Source organism: Ptychodera flava, chromosome 1 (genome assembly GCF_041260155.1).
Source record: "Ptychodera flava strain L36383 chromosome 1, AS_Pfla_20210202, whole genome shotgun sequence".
Taxonomy (NCBI): domain Eukaryota; kingdom Metazoa; phylum Hemichordata; class Enteropneusta; family Ptychoderidae; genus Ptychodera; species Ptychodera flava.
The window spans coordinates 33,757,481-33,775,788 of record NC_091928.1 but is presented as its reverse complement, the minus strand read 5'-3'; the positions used below and the strand labels follow the sequence as shown (position 1 = coordinate 33,775,788).

Here is an 18,308-nt window from a genome sequence, read left to right as displayed (position 1 = left end):
TCAGCGGAAGTCCTTGATATCATAGGTATACGCATCAGAAAATTACTTCTAGTTAAGCCTTGAGTGTCTGCATCTGTACTTTACGATGTTTCTTGTATTTACTGAATAAATAATATTTCACTTGGTTAGGGAAAATTGCGAAAAAAGAGTCTTGATTTTCTTTCATACTAATCAGTCACGTGCAAGTCCTGCATGTTCCTGCGGTTTTCCTTCTGAATTAATTTGATTCATACACAATTCTCATCTTATTTTAGACTAGGCCGTTCTTAGTAGGAAGAAATATAAACAGAGAGCACTAGAAGAGGATTTAGGCAGGAAGAGAGAAAGGAAGGGAGGGAGATAAAGACAGATAGGTTGGGGCTTAGGAAGGGAAGGAGACTGGAATGGATAGTGATGGGGAGGTGAGAAGTGAGAGAGTGGAGAAGGTAAGCTGGAAAGCAGTTTTAGGTTAAGAAAATGGTAGCAGGAAGGTAGAGATACAAAAATGGGCTGGTAGGAGGGTGTAAGAAAAGAAGGTAGGTAAAAAGTAGGAAAATAGGGGTTAAAGATGGGAGAAAATGGGAATCGGGAGGCAGGCTGGTAGAATACTGGAGGTTTAGATGAAGTTATGTAGAAAGGGAAAAAAGGTAGGAATTGAAGATTGTGAGGAGGTTGGAAGGAACGGGTCAGGAGGATAACGAGGATTGGGCAGTTTGGGTTTAGGAAGATATTAGAAGGAAGTTAGAGAGGGGAAAGATGGCATAAAGGAGATCGTAGGCAGGGAGGGAAGTAAGAAGGGAGGGGAAGTAGGAATGTATACAGCTTTGGAAGGAGGGAGAGAAGGAAGGGTGGAGAGAGGAAGGGAGGATGGCTGAGAGGGTGGAAGTTGGAGATGCAGATAGGTAGAAAGGGATTTAAGTAGGCCTAGAGGGTTGTTAGGAGGTTAGAGGGAGGGGAAACAAGGAAGTTAGGAGGAAAGTCGAGGGGGAGGTTCTGGATTAGTGTGATTGTAGGAGGAAGGGAGAGTGACCAAAAGACGGAGAGTTTTGGGAGGCTGGCAGGGAGAGAAGGAAATTAGACAAAGTAAGAAGGGAGAAGGAAGTACGTTGTGATAATGCACATGTTAGTGGGATTGAAGAAAGATCAGGAGAATGAGATGTAGAAAGGCGAGTAGAAAAAGAAGGGATGAAAAGGGTTGCAATTGAGATAGGTGGGGAAAGAAGGAAAAGAAGGTAGAAAGAGGGCGGAAGGGAGGAGATGTCGACAAGGATATAACTATATGTGAGTAGAAAGTGTTGGTGAGAGACAAGTAGATTGGTACATGGGTGGCTGAGTTGGTCTATAGGGCAAGAGAGGAAGGGAGAGGACGAAAAGTAGAAAGGGAGGTCAACTGAAAATAAAAGAAAAGACTTGATCCCTAAACACATAGTAGCAAGGTTTGAAGATATGTCATTGGTTGTAGGGGAGGTATTGTTCAAATGTATATGCTTCCAAGACAATGCAATTGCTTGTGATGAGAAATAAAAATATTAATTACTTTTCCGAATGTGATGAAAAAGCTTTTAATTTTTTTTTGCAGGTTCCGTGGAACGATACGAGTGCAATAATGATAATAGGGCGCAGAGTGAAATTTGTCGGTCATAGTACCACAATCGAGCAGATCAAGACGTTTTGCTTGGGCTTTTGTAGGACAAGTAACCATGAGGCAAAACAACCCCAAAGAAAGAAAGGCCCATGCAGCGAACATGACATCAGGAAAAGCTTGGTGTATCATATACAAGTGGTGAGAGCGGCTACATGAAATGGGGCGAAACGTGTGAATCGTAGCGATCTTTTCCAATGATCGCTAGGAATATTAAGCGTTCAAAAGTTATTTGAAAATAATAGATAATGTAATACATTCAATGCCCGAAGCAGCCAAAATTTTACGTCACTCGCATGTCATGCATTTTGCTACCAGTATGCCCAAAGTTTTACTACTTCAAATTCAATTGGCTTATTTCTCTACTAGTAACTCAGAATGTGACTCGTTACATGTTGAATGTTAACAGCCTTGCCTAAAAAGTTACATTTTTGTCAAAAAGCCGCCCATTTCCTTTACTTTCGTATGATCTTTATGATAGGCTTTATTTTTAGTGATCAGGTGACGTGTTTTTATAGGCTTGGGACATGCGCATAGGTCGTGGCGTTATGAGCTTTGTCGGTACACGTAAACATTAATAAGTCATCTATTAAAACACATAGTTTGACGATGCCATATGCTGAATCGAGCATTCTACCGCATTCGAGCATTCGAGAGCTATGATGGGTTCAGTCTGAAAGAGCGTTGGCCTTTCAAGTTACCAAGTTGATCAACTTGCAATAGATAATTAGAATGACCACTTCACAGACGGTAAGTTTTGAACACCGTATTTTAGTTGTCATTGGAACCGTAAACATTTTACCGCCTTAAAGGGGGAACTATAAAGGGGTGTTAAGATTGAAACCTACGTGTCGCAGGCCCAGAAAAATTGCCAAATTAGGCACATGAGATCGGACGTAAGGCTCTCAATTGAGATAAAGACTGACTCTACTTTTGTTCGGATCAACTCGACTAATAACCATCTGTGCCAAATGCCGACTCGACCTGTACAAATCAGCCTTAAAACCAACTTAGCCCAAGCCCTGTTTCAGCCTGAGCAGACTTTGGGATCTCTATTTATCCCATGAAAAGCTAGTAAAAGTAGTGGCTGTTCACCCTTACATACTTAGCGAGAAGCGTGTAGCTCATTTTTCGATCATGAAGTAATGTATACGGAAATATCGCCAAATATTATGTTCTTGTAAAGTCCCCCCACCCCACCCGAACCTCACACAAAGGTCTGAAATGGGTAATCGTACACGTCTCAGATCTTCGGAAAAAATTACAGCCGGTGACCTCATAAATCCCACAATGTCGACGAACTACAGTCACGGATAACTTATATTCGCAAAAAAACAGACACTATTCTATAGATCGCCGGGTTTACAAGCCGATGTGAAAATTTGGTGGTTTACACTCGTTATGAGTTGCGTAGAACCGTCTCTCCTAAAGGTAGGGATCGATTCACCCTAACATAATATCCCCCAACTAATTATTCAAATTAATATTTACCAAATAAAGAAACAGCCGGTTCCGATAGAGTTTATTTGTTTTATGCCATTGTGCTTTTAAAGTATGAGGCACCTCATTTAGAAGTAACTCGGGGCAACTCAAATTGCATGGCCTGTTGTGTCATTGGTATGCTATCGTCGCGTCACCCGAGGAGGCCATTCAACGTCGCTTGGAAAACCTAACAGCCGCTTTTCAGGCTACGAGTCGCCTATCACTTGAACTACTTGTAATTGCTGGCTGTATACTACTGCGTTGCGTTGATTAGGACGATCTTCGATATCTGTTCATGCGCAGAACATGACTATGTCCGCTCCAGTCTATCGTATTTACCTTGTGATACATGTTCACCAAGCGATTGTTTAAATTTAGCGACAATGGGAATATTAGTTTCTGAAAATCTTATTCAATATGAAGCAACTGAATCTGAAATGTCGCATATTGTGAAAACGGTGAGGCGGTCACATTACAGAATTGGCAAAAACATAGCTCCGAATGGAAACGGTGTGTTTTTTTTTCTCTATCACACCAACAAAAACTGAGAGAATAGAAAAATCCCACAGTATGATTAAATAAATGATACCTCACCACTAATTATTTCTTCCTAACCTAAAGCATTTTGGGCTTAAAATACGACAGTCACTGTTTACTGTTGTGAGAACAGAAAAAGGCGGTAAAATAGCGATTTTCTTTAAACTAAATTTATTTAAATTAATAACTAAATCTAAGGGGGAGTTGCAACAGAGTTTGAAGATTACTGTACTTAGCTTACCCGAGACGGCACAAAACTCGCAATTACAGTCTCCAAGGAGTTAAGTCCAGACAGACATTATAAGTCAGTCTTTCTCTGGGTACAGGCTTGTGTAGGTCTGAAACTTGCAGAGTTAGCTAAGCAAATCCATCGTGAAAGTCTTGAAGTCAATACTAACGTTAGACTCCCAAATGGTCTAAAGTCTACTGTACCGCCCCTGTATTTAAAGAGGAAAGAAGCTATCCATAGAACACCAGAAAATTCTAGACTTTACATTGATATGCTAATTACTTTTCTAAAACTATATTTACCTGTAGTAAACATGACCTTCTAAGAACCCTGTGGTCATGGGGCGGCAAGGGTGAGAATGACCTATATAATAAACACGATTGGAACTAATTTGGGATTATTGGATTTTCATATTTATTAAATTTCTCAAAATTGTTAGGTGCCGTATAGTTGAATGTTGTAATGATACAAATTACTCATAGAAACAAGTGTGTAATGTAAAAAAAAATAGTTTTACATTTGTCGATTAAATCGATATTACTTTACCATCCAATTATCCCAAATTAGTTCCAATCGTGTTAATACTGTGTTAACGTGTCATATATGTATCTATGTCATCTGACAATGTCTGTGATGACTATGCTTTGTGTTGTAGCTCCCTCTAAACGAAATTTATTATTTATTATCGTCTATGTAACTATGACAATACATCAATCCTAAGAAAATGTTTCATGTGAGTTTTCAAGTTTTTGTAGAGTTTTCAGTTAGTGGCCGCCGCAATTTGAGTAAAAAAGGAATTTTCATCGTCAGTATTTCTCTCGGATTGCTCTCTGCAACACAAACGCTGCTTTGCTATGATTCCTCGACTGATAGTGCTTCATTTTTGTTTTTCCTACAGTCGACACGAAACATGTCCGAGTCTGCTTCATCTGAATCAGTTACCAAACCCTCAGTATTGATCATAAGTGACAGGTGGGGGAAGCCTTTTCAGGGAAGTATTCCAGCCGCCGTTCGAACTTTTGCAGGTATTTTTCAGTCTCTCGGATTGTCAACTTACTGTACGGTCTTGTTGAAGACAAACAAAGAAGAACAAGAAGCTAAAACATTCAATGTTAAATTAATCTGTCCTGAACCAAGGGGGTCGCTGCGGAAAACAAAACCAGATCGAACTTGGTTACTTTCACATGAGGCGCACTATCCGAATTTACGGGACCTACCTAATGTAGGGATAGTTCTTGGATTTGGTCTAGCTACATCAGAAGCAGCCAAGTTCATAAAAGATCTAGAATATAAAGGTGCGAAATACTACATTGCAAACATATGGCAGCGAGATAAAATTCGCGCAATTCCTGGTATTATCGGCTTTCAAAATGGCGAATTAAGCGAACGCCTTGAAATGCTATTAGCGGAAGTAAAGCAAGCGAATGTCATGATCCCTTATGATGAAGTGGGCTTTAATTATTACTCTAAAATTTCGGATGCATCCTGCTTAAAACCGATCTTGCCTCAGCCGATCGAGCGCTATTATAAATTCAGTCCTCCAAAACTTCCTGAAAACGATGATTTCCCCCGTAATATAAGAGTTTTATTGTTTTATGCACATGACGAACTAGAGCTTCCAAGCTATGAATTTTTTGCTAAAGTGATGCGTTTAGTCGCAAAAGCATTCGAAGACATGAAGAAAGCCCCACCGAAATCGATTATCTGGGGTGTTCCTGAAGGAAAATCTAGAATAGTTAGCGAAAAGTTAAAAACCAAGAGTGGCATCGATGTGATAATACCGGTATTATCACCAGTTGACTATATTGAGCAAGAACTTCATTGTTGTCATTTGGTTCTTATCCCAGAAGCCCCTGGGATGAATTCTCTAAACCTGCTGCTATCTGTAATGGCCATCGGAATACCTTTCATCACCAAGAGATTTTCCCCCTGTCACAATCTGATCAAGAGGGTCGTGCGTAATCAGATGAATATAGAATCCATGATCGATTATATGAATTATGAAAACCCTGAGACCTTGAAAGACAAACTTGTTGAGAAGTTAACGTCCTTAAAACGCAGTTATAATTCAGCGAAGACATTGAAAACTCTTCTACAGAAATCAGAATTCATAAAATGCAACAACTCTGAGTTTATAGGAAAAGTAAGAGAACACATACAGATAGGGACAAATTTGGAAGAGGAACCCTCCTTGTCACATACAGGTATGTTGGACCTATGATACTTACGCTCTTATAAATTCCCTGTCATATTTTGCATGCAAATACCGGATGAACCAGAAGGTTGTCACGTTAGATGTAGTTAACAAATTAAAATATGTATCCCTTATAAAAATCGTCAAAGAAAGCTCAGTTTTACAAAACAAGCGATACCATGAAGTCAAACATGGTACTTTAGAAATTTTGGTTAATAAAAATGATGGCAAAATAAAAAAGCCATCTAAGCTGTCCTGTATGTTTATTTAGTCTTCCTTATGGTCACTAAATTATGGCCAGGTGTTCATTCGATTAAGAACACGTTATGTCCCAACTTTCGCAATCTGCTCTTATTTCCGATTTTAGTGTGAAATGCGTCTAGGGAAGGGATACTTAGGCTTTCAAAATCTTACAATAATACTTTCAAACCTGCCGCAGTGGTCAATCATATAGAATGGTCACCTCTATTGTCACCTTGATGCAGCACCACAATCCGCTACAGAACAGCCATTATGACCTCTCTCATGTGGCCACAGTCTTAATGTAATTGCTCACATTTAGTACCAATCCTGTTCATAATAGTGTGTATATCTTTGTCAATGATGCTTAGATTGGAAGCGAGGAATGAGTCCATCGTAACTCATTTTACGTGTGCGTGACAATTCTTCTAAAAAGGTAAATGTATGTAATAAGGATTTAAAGAGATTTTAGATATTTACTTTTATTATTGCTGTTACCCTTTCGTAAAGTCATCGCTCAGTATATCACCCCAAAAAAGGTTATGCTACATTCATCCTCTATACAAAATACCACCTCCTGATGGTGGTCCATCACGGGACAAACCCGGAATTCGAACTGACCATGGTAAATGTAAAACCACGCCAACAAACGTATATATTAATCTGTTATTTTAATATAAGCGTTTTTACACGTTGGTTTTTTTTGTACCGCCATTACTTGATCTTTCGGGCCTACTGCGTGTACCGAGTAAGTAGAACCATTGACTGAAATAATTTTTTGGTCTACAGCTTGTACGGGCTCGTGTTGAAGCTTGTTTAGTGAATAAAGCTTTATGGTCTAGAAGTTTTCATTTTTCAATACAGGAATCAAGTAGTTTCTGTAGCACGAAATTTTGCAAATTGAATCCAGGGTTCCATCACTGATTTCGAAACAATATGGTTTAAACTTACCCTTGCACAAGTGATAGTGTAGTAAAGATCGAAATGTGTCATTGACAATATAAGCAATTACCTTTCCATCGTGACATTTGCCTTTCCTTTAGAAACACATTTTCAAGGTCACTCATTAGACTACAAATTTAGACAAATTTTCATTTCATTGAATTTTAAGACATACCCCGTGAAGAACGGATGGTCAAATCGGCGTCTGTACTGGCAATAGAGAATCAGACTGAAGGTAAAGGTAAGGAAATCAACGTCAATACTATCCTGTTATGTGAACTGGTTAATGATACAAAATCATATATTTAATTTACAGGTTTTCTTTGCCTTTTAATTGCTTTCAAGTTTCTTCATCTTTGAATTTCTTCACTACATGCCATAGCCTCAATAAATAATACATTTCCACTCTCCTTCGTAAAATTCATGCGAAGATGTCAACAACATTGTCCAAGAGACGTCTTATGGTCTCAGTCAGATATATCAAATCTGTGCAAAAATTCATTTTATATACCTTACCTCTTCTCCTTGGGTATCCAGACAATGAAGACCAGATTTGCAATATAAATTTCAGTAACTAAACCAATGATATAAAGTTCAATTGGGTACAAAATTGTTGTTATATCCTAGGATGGCATTAAGCAGTGGTCAAGGTATAGCACTATTGGTGAGAATCTACTACTTTCCGCTCTAATACGCAAAATAGGTAGTATGTTCTAATGTTTGGTCTTGACTTTGGGAATATTCAACCAGAAAGATATTACGGAAACTAAGAAATGACTGACCAAGGAAATGTCTCAGCGATTCCATTGTATTTTTGTTTTTGCAAAATCTAACCAAAAAGCGGCGCTATTTCGGCTGCAAGAATGTCGTGTCATCATTATATAGTGAGCAAAAAGTGAGAAAAAAGGAGTGGCATCTCGGAATAAAGCACGCGATGCCCATGAATTTTCGTTTTTATGAAATATATAACCAATCAGTGAGCAGACATCTCTATTAGAACAACGCGTCTTACCACTGTCCTACTATGGGTTATCAAAACATTAAAAAGAGTCCATAACAATACAAAATGAAACAAGTGAATGTCACGATACATCCTTCCCGATACAGATGACATACCCGACAAAGGAAGCCCCGGTAATCCCACTGACAGTAACGAAGATATGAGTTCCCGTCGAGGTAAGGTAAACGTGACGTCACTGTACTGTTACGTTGTCAACTGTGGTCAGCTGAAATTGTCAATGCCCTATTGTGATTTTTATACATAATACAAGCAAGTACTCTTCGTTCGTGCAGTTTTAAAGACAGTGGGTCATATTACATGCGTGGCCACTTTACTGTTGATTAAGCCTACTTGATGCAGTCAGAAATTATGCTTGTATAAAGACAAAACAGACCCTGCCAAGGGTTGTAAATGAGAGCTAACGATTGGCACCCTGTGTTAAAAATTGAGACACAAGATACCACTTCCATTCATTAAAGCCTCTACGCGACAATTAGTTTATTGAAGCAACACTTATGAGATCATGCAAATTAGTGTGTCCCATGCGGAGAGTGACAGTGTGTCTTGGGAAATTGAAATCAACTGAATGATTTTCATAAACTAACAAGACACTGTGATAAGGTAAACGTATATACATGAAAATTCATATTTGGTCTACAGATGATAGTCTGTAAGTTACAGGGACACCGGTTTTTTCTTTGATTATGGTATAGATAGGACAAATAAGTTGTGTGCACAAGACTTGTACGTGGACAAGTGCATGGTAATGTTATCTCGATCTTGACAGGGCGCCAATCTTACTCTCATTTACAACCCCAGATATAGAGCTGGTTTTGCCTTCCTTTGTACAAACCGAATTCGACTGCATCAGTGGAACTTAATCAATATTAAAGTGGCCAAGGGTGTAAGTGACATTGCCACCACTTACATACCTAAATTATTAAATAATTGGAACAATGCACGCACGTTGTCGATGTATTCATACAGCCATTAAAATACCTCCGTAATAAATCAATACGCCATTTCATATATATTGAATCGTGGGATGAGACTTAAGCCTTTATCATCCGATTATATTATATACTGTGTCATCACACACAGGTCACACACACACACCTACACACACACACATTATATCAACCTGATGTGGTAATTGACACCTTATGGTGTCAGAATCCGGATCAGCTTAAAAGGTCCCTCGAAAGTTATGTTGTTTGTGATCCAAATGGTTTTTTCATTATACTTCCTCTTCAAAATCTATTATTCTCAAAAACGTGAGTTATTGCCCAAAGTATAATTTTGAACTTCACTGAGCCAAGTATTTTCAGCAGCGTAGACGACATGAAAACACTGCACCGTATGGGACCGGCCGTGAATGATGACACTGGTGTCGGCAAATGATACAATTTTTCAATGCGTTTGTATGTTTTTGGTACAACTGTACTTGTGTCAAAGTGCAATGCCTATGAACTGACTGCAAACAACAAAATTTTGACCTTAATCAATTATCATAATGACGTTTGGGATTTTTATTTGTCTTATTCGCTTAGCTTTTTTATATGTACATAGACCACCGAAGGTCATGCATACAGCGAAGGTCACGCGTACGCGTAGCTGTAAGGGGAGCCGTCATTATTTACGGCCTGGGGGGTCGGAGGAATTGCTTTTGAAACTCCAAAATTTCGAGTAACCCCCCCCCTGCCAACCATGACGTGTTTGAGTAACCCCCCTCTCTGCTACAGAAAATTTGAGTGACCCCCCTCCCCCCCAAAAAACTGGGAAAGTTAAATATCTATACAGTAAAATGGATTGCTGCTGCGACAGGCCCTGTACAGACCCTGATTAAACTCTGTGGTATAGGTCTTTGTCGGAAGGAAGTTCCAATTGCTGTGGCAGGGGCTGATGTACAGGTCTGTATCCAGTGCTCTGGTGACATGCAGTTATTCTGTAGGATTTTTTTCAAGAGGGGGCACCACAAGAGACCGCATAAGCGGTCGCGGGGGGGAGGTCAGGAGGGAGGTGTCCCCCCTCTTGCCATTGGAGCTTTTGAAAAATAGAGATTAAAATGGTGTTATTTGGTGGCACTTGGGGAGTATTTTTTTCGTATAAAAAACTCAAAGGAAAATAAATCTGAGACAGTATTCCAAAACTTATATTTCAGTTCACTGATTTCAACTATATTTTTTGAAACCGAAAAAATAGCGACAGACATACATTTATTCACATTTATTATTTATTATTATTTTCCTGCAATAAAAGATGGGTTTGTTGTCAAGGCATTCAACTGGTTTTAAACTTTATAGCATCAGAATAAGCTTGCTTTACACATTTTCCCCTATCGGTAACCTATACAATGTAGAATATAGAAAGCAGACGTTTCTCATTAATGATCAGGCAAGTATATCAATCTTTAATCAGGAAATACTGAAAAATGTACTCAGTACTAGCCTCTAACATAAGGCTTGCCACGACGAATAGCTGATCATTCTCGTCTGAAGATCACAATAACTAACGTGAAACACGTAGTGTAATGAGATTTTAGTTTCTATTTGAAACCACCTGTATTATGATTATATATATATATATATATATATATATATATATATATATATATATATATATATATATATATATATATGATAGATATATATATATATATATATATTATATATATATATATATATATATATATATATATATATATATATATATATATATATATATATATAATATTACGTGTGTGTGTGTGTACACAAATACCGGGTATGAATATACATATCTTTACTATTATTGTTGTATTAATTCGTAACTCCACTAAATGCTTCAATACATGTCAACAAAATTGAGTAGCCCCCCCCCTTTCTTGTTCTCCACTTTTGAGCAACCCCCCCCTTGTAGCTTTCGATTTTTTGAGTGACCCCCTCAGATTCCTCCGACCCCCCAGGCCATAAATAATGACGGCTCCCTAAGTAGTTCGGTTACAGTGAAAATATAATTCGTATTTTAACATGTTAAATTACTGGTTCATATAGTACCGTCTAAACAATAGTAGAATGGCAATAAGGCATAGCGTGTATGATATATATATATATATATATATATATATATATATATATATATATATGGGATTACAGATGTCATTGAAGGAAGTTACAGTGCTCGATGCTAACAGCAGAATGTTACACTACATTAATTTCTAGTTATGATTCTATTTCTACATTTAATTTCGCAGGTCGACAGACTTTGCATGTTGAGATCAGGGGCGGCATTCCTGAGAAAGGGCGCAAGATGGCTGACGTGGAAAAGGACTTCTATAACCTCGATGAAGTTAAAAATGGTGTACCAGAACGTCTGAACTCATGTCATCCGGACCTGGAGACTGGAGATACCAGTATAGAATGTGTTAAATATTCTGTATTTTGCAAGACCTTGGAGGCGTTGGAGTTTTTATGGCAAGAGTATGAATCTTTAGAACTCAATAAACTTATAACGTCTGTCACTATTACTGAAGAGACATTGAAGAAAATCGGTGCTGTGTATCTAGAGATAGAAACCGCTCTTGACATTGAAGAGTACTATGATTGCAAGAGGGAACTCGAACAAACACATACAGGTAATACATTCTAAATCACAGTTTTCATTTGCAACTAGTTTTAAACTAGCTCAGCATTTATACTACATGAACAAAAACGATGAGATTGAATTTAAACCTAGACTTTTAATAAGCTTATAAGTGTAATTGCCTCAACATTCCCGTCGAAGCGAAATCTGATGAGGTCATTCGCAGAGCAACTGCTAATACTAAGATGCAGTTTGATTCTTTTTTACCGAAGTGACATTACATTGCTACCTTTTTGATACCTTTGAACTTCTCTTAAAATATTCATTGAAATGGAAAATTCATCTTTTGTTTCTCACATATGCTAAAGGTCAAGTTTCCCCAACGTCATTTGCAGCGTCAGAGGATGGTGAATCAGTGGCACTGACCGAAAAGTATCGTGACCTTCAATCCAAACATGAAGAGCTGAGGACTGAATATGAAGCGCTCAAAAGACAGAAGGAAAACAGTGATGCCGAAAACCGTTTGCTCAAAATCAGGAATGAAAATTTGGAAGAGGAAAAGAAGAAACTGAGCAAGTTTGTGGAGAGTAGAAAATTAGACCAACAGGCCACTGGAACCGAAAAACAGCTTTCACATGACGTCATCGCTCAGGAGGAAGACACCCAAAGTGTGCAACCAGCTGGCAAACGGCGGAAGGTTCCTGAAACACTGAAGGATACTGGAAGTCAAGGTGAATATTGAAATCCTTACTGCCTGGAGTCACACATGTGTTGAAACCATGAACAGTCTATGTCGAAACACAAATGGCCCCGAAAATGTTTTTTCAAAACGTGTAAATACTGTAGGAGGATCTTGTACGATCATCAGATTGCCTTTTGTCACTATAGATCTATCCTTAATACCGGACTGTATTTGTTCTTTTTACAACGTCTTTCTTTACTTTAATTTATTCATATCTTCATTGTTTATATAAGCCAACGTATTAATTAAAAACATTTTCGATAAAGGAAACTTTATGAATCAGAATGTCTGCTGCTGTAATCGTAGTTTTAAATCGGTTACATAAATTAACCTTTTCGTATAATGTGTTTCTTTTTAATGGAATATCAATTTAGTTATTGAAATCACATAAAAGTAATGACATACTCACCAGTTTTAATGTTCTTCTAGTACACCATGACTATGATTATAAATTGACCAAATTTCCGAAATTTATGTCATGCACACTCTCTATTTAAAGCTCTGTCAGAAGAAAAATCTGTGACTATGGCTTAACTTCCCACAGGGAATTTATCGTCGACGGTGTCGAGTCAAGGTAAGTCAAAGCTTTTGTGAAATATAATACATGTAAGAAAACACTTCAATATCTGAGGAGGCCCATGCAATTTATTTGCTGCTTAATTCAATGCGTGGCAAAGCTGAGGAATACAAGGATCCTAGCATTTGCGGGATATTGTGCTTTTTGTGTTCATTGAGTGAATCGATTTGTTAGCCAAACACGTTTACTGTCTCAAATTATTCCTGGATTAGACACATTTGACAATCAATAGACTATGTCCATATGCCACTGGGCAAGCATAAATATAAGGCTCTTCTTTGTGTCTGTTTATAGTGCTGCCCATGAAAGGCTGTATTTTACCGGTTCCGCAAGGGAGAAGAAGAATGAAGAAACTTATATCCTATCATAATGCTGCGTATCAGTGATGTATTGTTGTCACTAGTTATTGTCTTTGAGTACTCCACAGACTAGCTTTGTCCAGATAAACAACCGTCACCGCATTTTGTAATTTTGCAGAAGGTTGGTCGTTCAGGTCATTGTATGGTGCAAAAGAAGGGCAACCATTCAAATTTCCTCAAGGATTGGCGTTCATTGGCAATCGACTGGCGGTATGCGACACAGACAAAAGCGTGGTGCAGATAATCAACGAAGATGATGTTTGTGAGTCAGAGTTGGGAACCTTTGACGGTCAGTTTCCGAAGCCATTCAGACCCGTTAATGTAGCCATTTCAAAACACAAACACTACTTCATAATTGACGAGGGTAATTTACAAATTGTTGTTTGTGATGAAACTAGCAAGATTATCAAATTGATTAATCTACCTGGCGCTCATGAACCAAAGGGCATAACTCTACAGAATGAGTTCATTTTGGTGACTGACCCCGGAGGTTTCAAACTTATTAAACTCACCATAGACGGTGAATTAATAGGGCATGGTTGTAAGGACGGGTTTCCCCACTCGGTGGCTGTCAACAGCAATGACGTCATCCTGGTGACCGATAATGCAACAAGCTGCATCAAATGTTTTGATAGCAGCTTGAATTTCTTGCACAAATACTGTAGTCCTGGAAATGCTGAAGGCCAGCTTCTTTATCCCCGTGGCATTGCCATCGATGAAGGAGACAATATTTACATTTGTAATTGGAACAACAATAGGGTTGACAAATTGAGACCAGACGGGAAGTGGGAGTGTACGCCGTTCGAGATGTATTCGCCTGAATATATTTCAGTCGCAAAGGATGGCAGAATTGCTGTTGCTTATGGCGGATCAGGCAACAAAGAGATTGTAATATTTAGCCCATGTTAGACTAAACGGTGAGATGTTATTGGAAAGGATGCAACATCAACACAGAGTGCAAAATATCTTCCGTAACAATACACGTAACATTAAAAGTACAAGGTTAAGTAACAGTACTCATTGTTTTGTGCGTTTGTTTACTCATTGAAAATGAATTTCGATTAGAAAAAACCGATGAAAGTAACGTTTAAAATGTTAACATTTAAGTCGCATTAAATTACACATAGAACCGTATATTGCCCTCATTGAACCAAGCTTGAGACTTGTTATGACAAGGTAAATCGTGAAAAAGGTGGGAGAACTGTAATATTCTGCACGTCTAGGGAAACATACAATTAGATTAAGCAAAAATGTTCATTCTTCCTCTAATATCGTATTGATCGTGATTTGTGACATAAACAATGTAAATAAATCTCAAACAAGGAAAATTTAGCATCATGTTGTGATTTTTCAATATTTTAACGTTCGGTACACCTACGGCACGTGTATGACTAACGAAGAAGTTCTTAGTACTTGGTTCAATCTGGACAGTGGAATAACTAATTGTACGAAATCCTTTTCAAAATTTGCAATGAATATTGAGATGTACTACTATCAATCAATGGGAGAATTCTCGTCACGTTTACAAGAAATCTCTATTCTGAACTTGATATAATTTCATAATTTATATACTTGTTAGGAAAATTTACTTCAGATTGTTCTAAGTTGAATCAACCTAGTTTTGTCAACTTAAGCATTAACTCATTTTGATCAGTGAGATTTGTCATTTAATTTCTCAGAGTTGTATCAATCGCAAACTGAAGGAATCAGCATACGACTTCAAGTACTTACATAGAATTCCATTGTATTACCATTTTTTCTAAGTATATTTTCTGTTTTAGAAATTGGAATCTTACTCTTGTAACTGTGAGTTATAAATGCTACATATGTACACTCGATAATTATACCTATACGGTATGATCCCAACATATTAATCGCCATTCCTAACATTGATTTCTTCTAGTCAATTTACCTTATACTATAACTTATAGTAACCATGTCGTATTTCTCTTAGTGTAAATACAACTGTTTGCTTTTGGATTCGTTCTGTTTCATGTTTGTCATAACTTTGCAGCTGAGACAGTAAACTATTCTTATTCTAAACTTTTACATGGAATCACTTTGCAGATTGGTCTATAATCAAATAATTAATGGTTGTCTGTTTCCTTTTTAAAGAAATATTGTCAATTTCACTTTTTCAACAGTGGAAAGCGTATGAAACAGAAGTAAATTTAGGAAAGTCTTACCGGTTTACTCGTCTCCGAATGTTGATTTTTTTTCTATTTTAGTTGAGGTTTACTTCAAGAGGTACTCAGTAATGGTTTACACTAAAATCAAATTGCTATCATACTCATTGACGTCGGTTTTGTTTTTGTATCAAGTGCACATGCTTTGAATAGTATAAGCAAATTTAGAAGTCACTTTTAGACCCTAGTCTTTTCATTGGACATTTACTGTTGAATATTGTTTTTGTTTTGCAAATGATTACAAATCTTTCTCTGAATAAAGTCCTTTATAAATTACATGACGCATTTCCTGGCAAATGTCTGATGTGTGTCTGAGTCAGGTTCCCTGGCATTGCGTGTTTGTACATCTTTATGAGGTGGCATTATCCGAACAAGAGACACCCACAATTTCCATTCAATGAACTGCTTCACTTGTAGATTGCATCAGTTGAACTCGTAAGAACGCCAGTTTCTGTTTTAAGGCAGTCTTACAGTAATTCAAAAACTATTGACCATGAAACGTATCAATTTTTTCTACACAGTTTGCATTAAAGGCTGCGTTCACAAACACCTCTTCAGTGAAAGTTTCGAGTGGGAATTAAAAACTGAGGTAGCAAGAGGAATTTAAAAGTACGGTGGGACTGAAGATGCAAATGGAAAGTTAGCAGAGATACTATCAAAGTTGACAGAGACAAGTAAATCTGTGTTAAAATTATTTGATTACGGACTTCTCTCTACTCTTTTATAGGATTGCCCAGTTCATTTATACTGTGGAAACATGTAAGATTTTTACTGTGCATACTCCGTAGTTAAAAATATCTTTCATTGAATGGATCTTAGTAGTGATGGCTTAGTCGACGAAAAGTTTGCATTTATCACCATCAGTTTGAATGGTGACTTACTTCAGGTAGTACGCGCGTTCAAACTGAAATATTTAGACATTTGTTCAAATTTCCTCGGCAAGAAAATGAGAATTCTTTTTATCCACTGCGTCAAAGTGAGTTCATGTAAGCAGGACCCATGTCTATACAATTTCGGAATTTTCCAAGGAACACTATCATGTCAGCTGGTCCGCTTGTCAATAGGGAGATTATTCAAACTCCCACTTTGGACATGCTTTACATTGAATTTCTTTTGGAAATGCTTAAAATAAAAGCAGCAGAGTAAAATAAAGGAACTATGTAGGGACAGACAGGCCAGTCAGCCAAACATATTGGCGGGGTCACGACCTCGAGAAATGTGGGAAAGCAAAACACCTGTAACAAGAGTCACAGATGGTCTTACCAATTTGAAAGGCTTGCATTGCTCTTGGTCGATGTCCAATTTCAATGATAAAATCCACAATACAATTTATATAATTTTCATTTTCTGTACGCGTGTTTTACATTAGCCTGCTTATTAACCTTTGCCTTACGTAATTACCTCAATGACCTATGACCCAGTAATATAAGCTATTGCTTGCCTTTTTTTTTCTTATTGGCGGATTGGAGCTGCGAACGCGTAAGGAAAGTTGAAGTCTTCATGAATGAACTGAAATGCAAGGTCATACAAGGTCAGAGCTTTCTACGAATCACTACACACTGAGGTTTTCTTTGTAAAAGTTATACATTAATAAATGTTAAAAGTATATTCAGCTATGATATAAAAAATGTGAAGTATGGTCCTTGTAACTACAAGACATATCTCACATAGTCTTTTCTGAAATAATTTACTTATTTTCGAAGAGACATTCATGTTTACTTCCACTTTCTCTTTTATTTCCGGTTAAATGCCCATAGAGGGCAGCATAAGGTTGAAAAGACACTCAAATGATATACAATTTGACGACAAAAATGAAGTCATGCCACGTTTGAAACTGAATGTATCAAATGAAATGAAGAATATACATCTCACGCATGCGCCTGCGTTGTCAGTTTGCAACATAAAAATTTAAGACAACAAGAAAACAATAAACAGTATTATCCGATTAAAAATATCAAGCGAGCAAATCGTGATCAGAGTGTACCGCTGATACTAGTCAGAACAGCTACATGCACAATGGATATACTACCTTGATATAAATCAATATTTTAGGTAGGTGTCAAAAAATGGCAAAACTGACGTGAACATGTATTAGTGATAGAATTGAGTTTGGACCTATAGAACCTTTCATTTTGCAACAGACTATGTTACTATTAAAGGGGGTAATCCAAGAGGGAACAGACTGTTCTCAAGAGGCAAGTGAAGGGAACATAGTACAAAAGGTTTCAATCTGTTATCCTGATATTGTAACATTCGGAAAAAGCCCTGCCCATGGCATTGGTGTTCAGAAAAATATCGTCACCATTTCTCAATTACAGTGCGTTTACAGTCATGCAAAGAATGACCCCTATCACATATTCCTGATATGACCTATTGAACCACAGCGAATTGGATAGGAGCAGCTTACGCCTAAGGGGAGTTGTTATGAATAACCTGAATAACAAGGTCATATAAGGACAGACCTTTCTACGAACTAGTACTCCCTAATTTTTCATGGAAAAAGGCATGCACTTTCATAAATTAGGTTTTGCATATTTTTGTCAAAACAGGGAATCATGAAAATATAATCTTTGATATGCAGTGATGAGAAATGTCAGTTGTTTTCATGTGACCATGAAACATACGTCACACGTTTGAA

The 18,308-nt window shown here is 37.6% G+C and overlaps 1 protein-coding gene and 1 long non-coding RNA gene across 3 annotated transcripts in view; one reads left to right on the top strand and one right to left on the bottom strand.

Annotated features, from left to right (window-relative positions):
• LOC139135738 (uncharacterized) overlaps positions 1–18,308 on the bottom strand; it is a 429,492-nt gene that overhangs the window by 240,340 nt on the left and 170,844 nt on the right. The window lies entirely within an intron of this gene.
• LOC139135675 (uncharacterized membrane protein YttA-like) lies at positions 2,281–17,291 on the top strand. 2 transcript variants are annotated; one of them, XM_070703251.1, is made up of 7 exons: positions 2,281–2,371; positions 4,768–6,073; positions 8,353–8,426; positions 11,478–11,858; positions 12,175–12,537; positions 13,048–13,122; positions 13,603–15,934. In XM_070703251.1, the coding sequence occupies exons 4-6, from the start codon at positions 11,534–11,536 to the stop codon at positions 13,080–13,082; spliced, it is 723 nt and encodes a 240-aa protein (XP_070559352.1). In that variant the 5' UTR covers positions 2,281–2,371; positions 4,768–6,073; positions 8,353–8,426; positions 11,478–11,533; the 3' UTR covers positions 13,083–13,122; positions 13,603–15,934. The 2 variants fall into 2 exon arrangements, with proteins under 2 accessions (XP_070559352.1, XP_070559363.1); XM_070703262.1 differs by lacking the exon at positions 2,281–2,371 and having other exon boundaries at positions 12,202–12,537; positions 13,603–17,291.

What these genes read in the sequence shown, in the direction of transcription:
- LOC139135675 (XM_070703251.1), top strand. Translation starts at nt 11,534, where the DNA reads ATGGCTGACGTGGAAAAGGACTTCTATAACCTCGATGAAGTTAAAAAT. An exon ending in ACTCGAACAAACACATACAG is followed by an intron (nt 11,859 to 12,174) that starts GTAATACATTCT and finishes CATATGCTAAAG; the next exon opens with GTCAAGTTTCCCCAACGTCA. An exon ending in GAAGGATACTGGAAGTCAAG is followed by an intron (nt 12,538 to 13,047) that starts GTGAATATTGAA and finishes CTCTATTTAAAG; the next exon opens with CTCTGTCAGAAGAAAAATCT.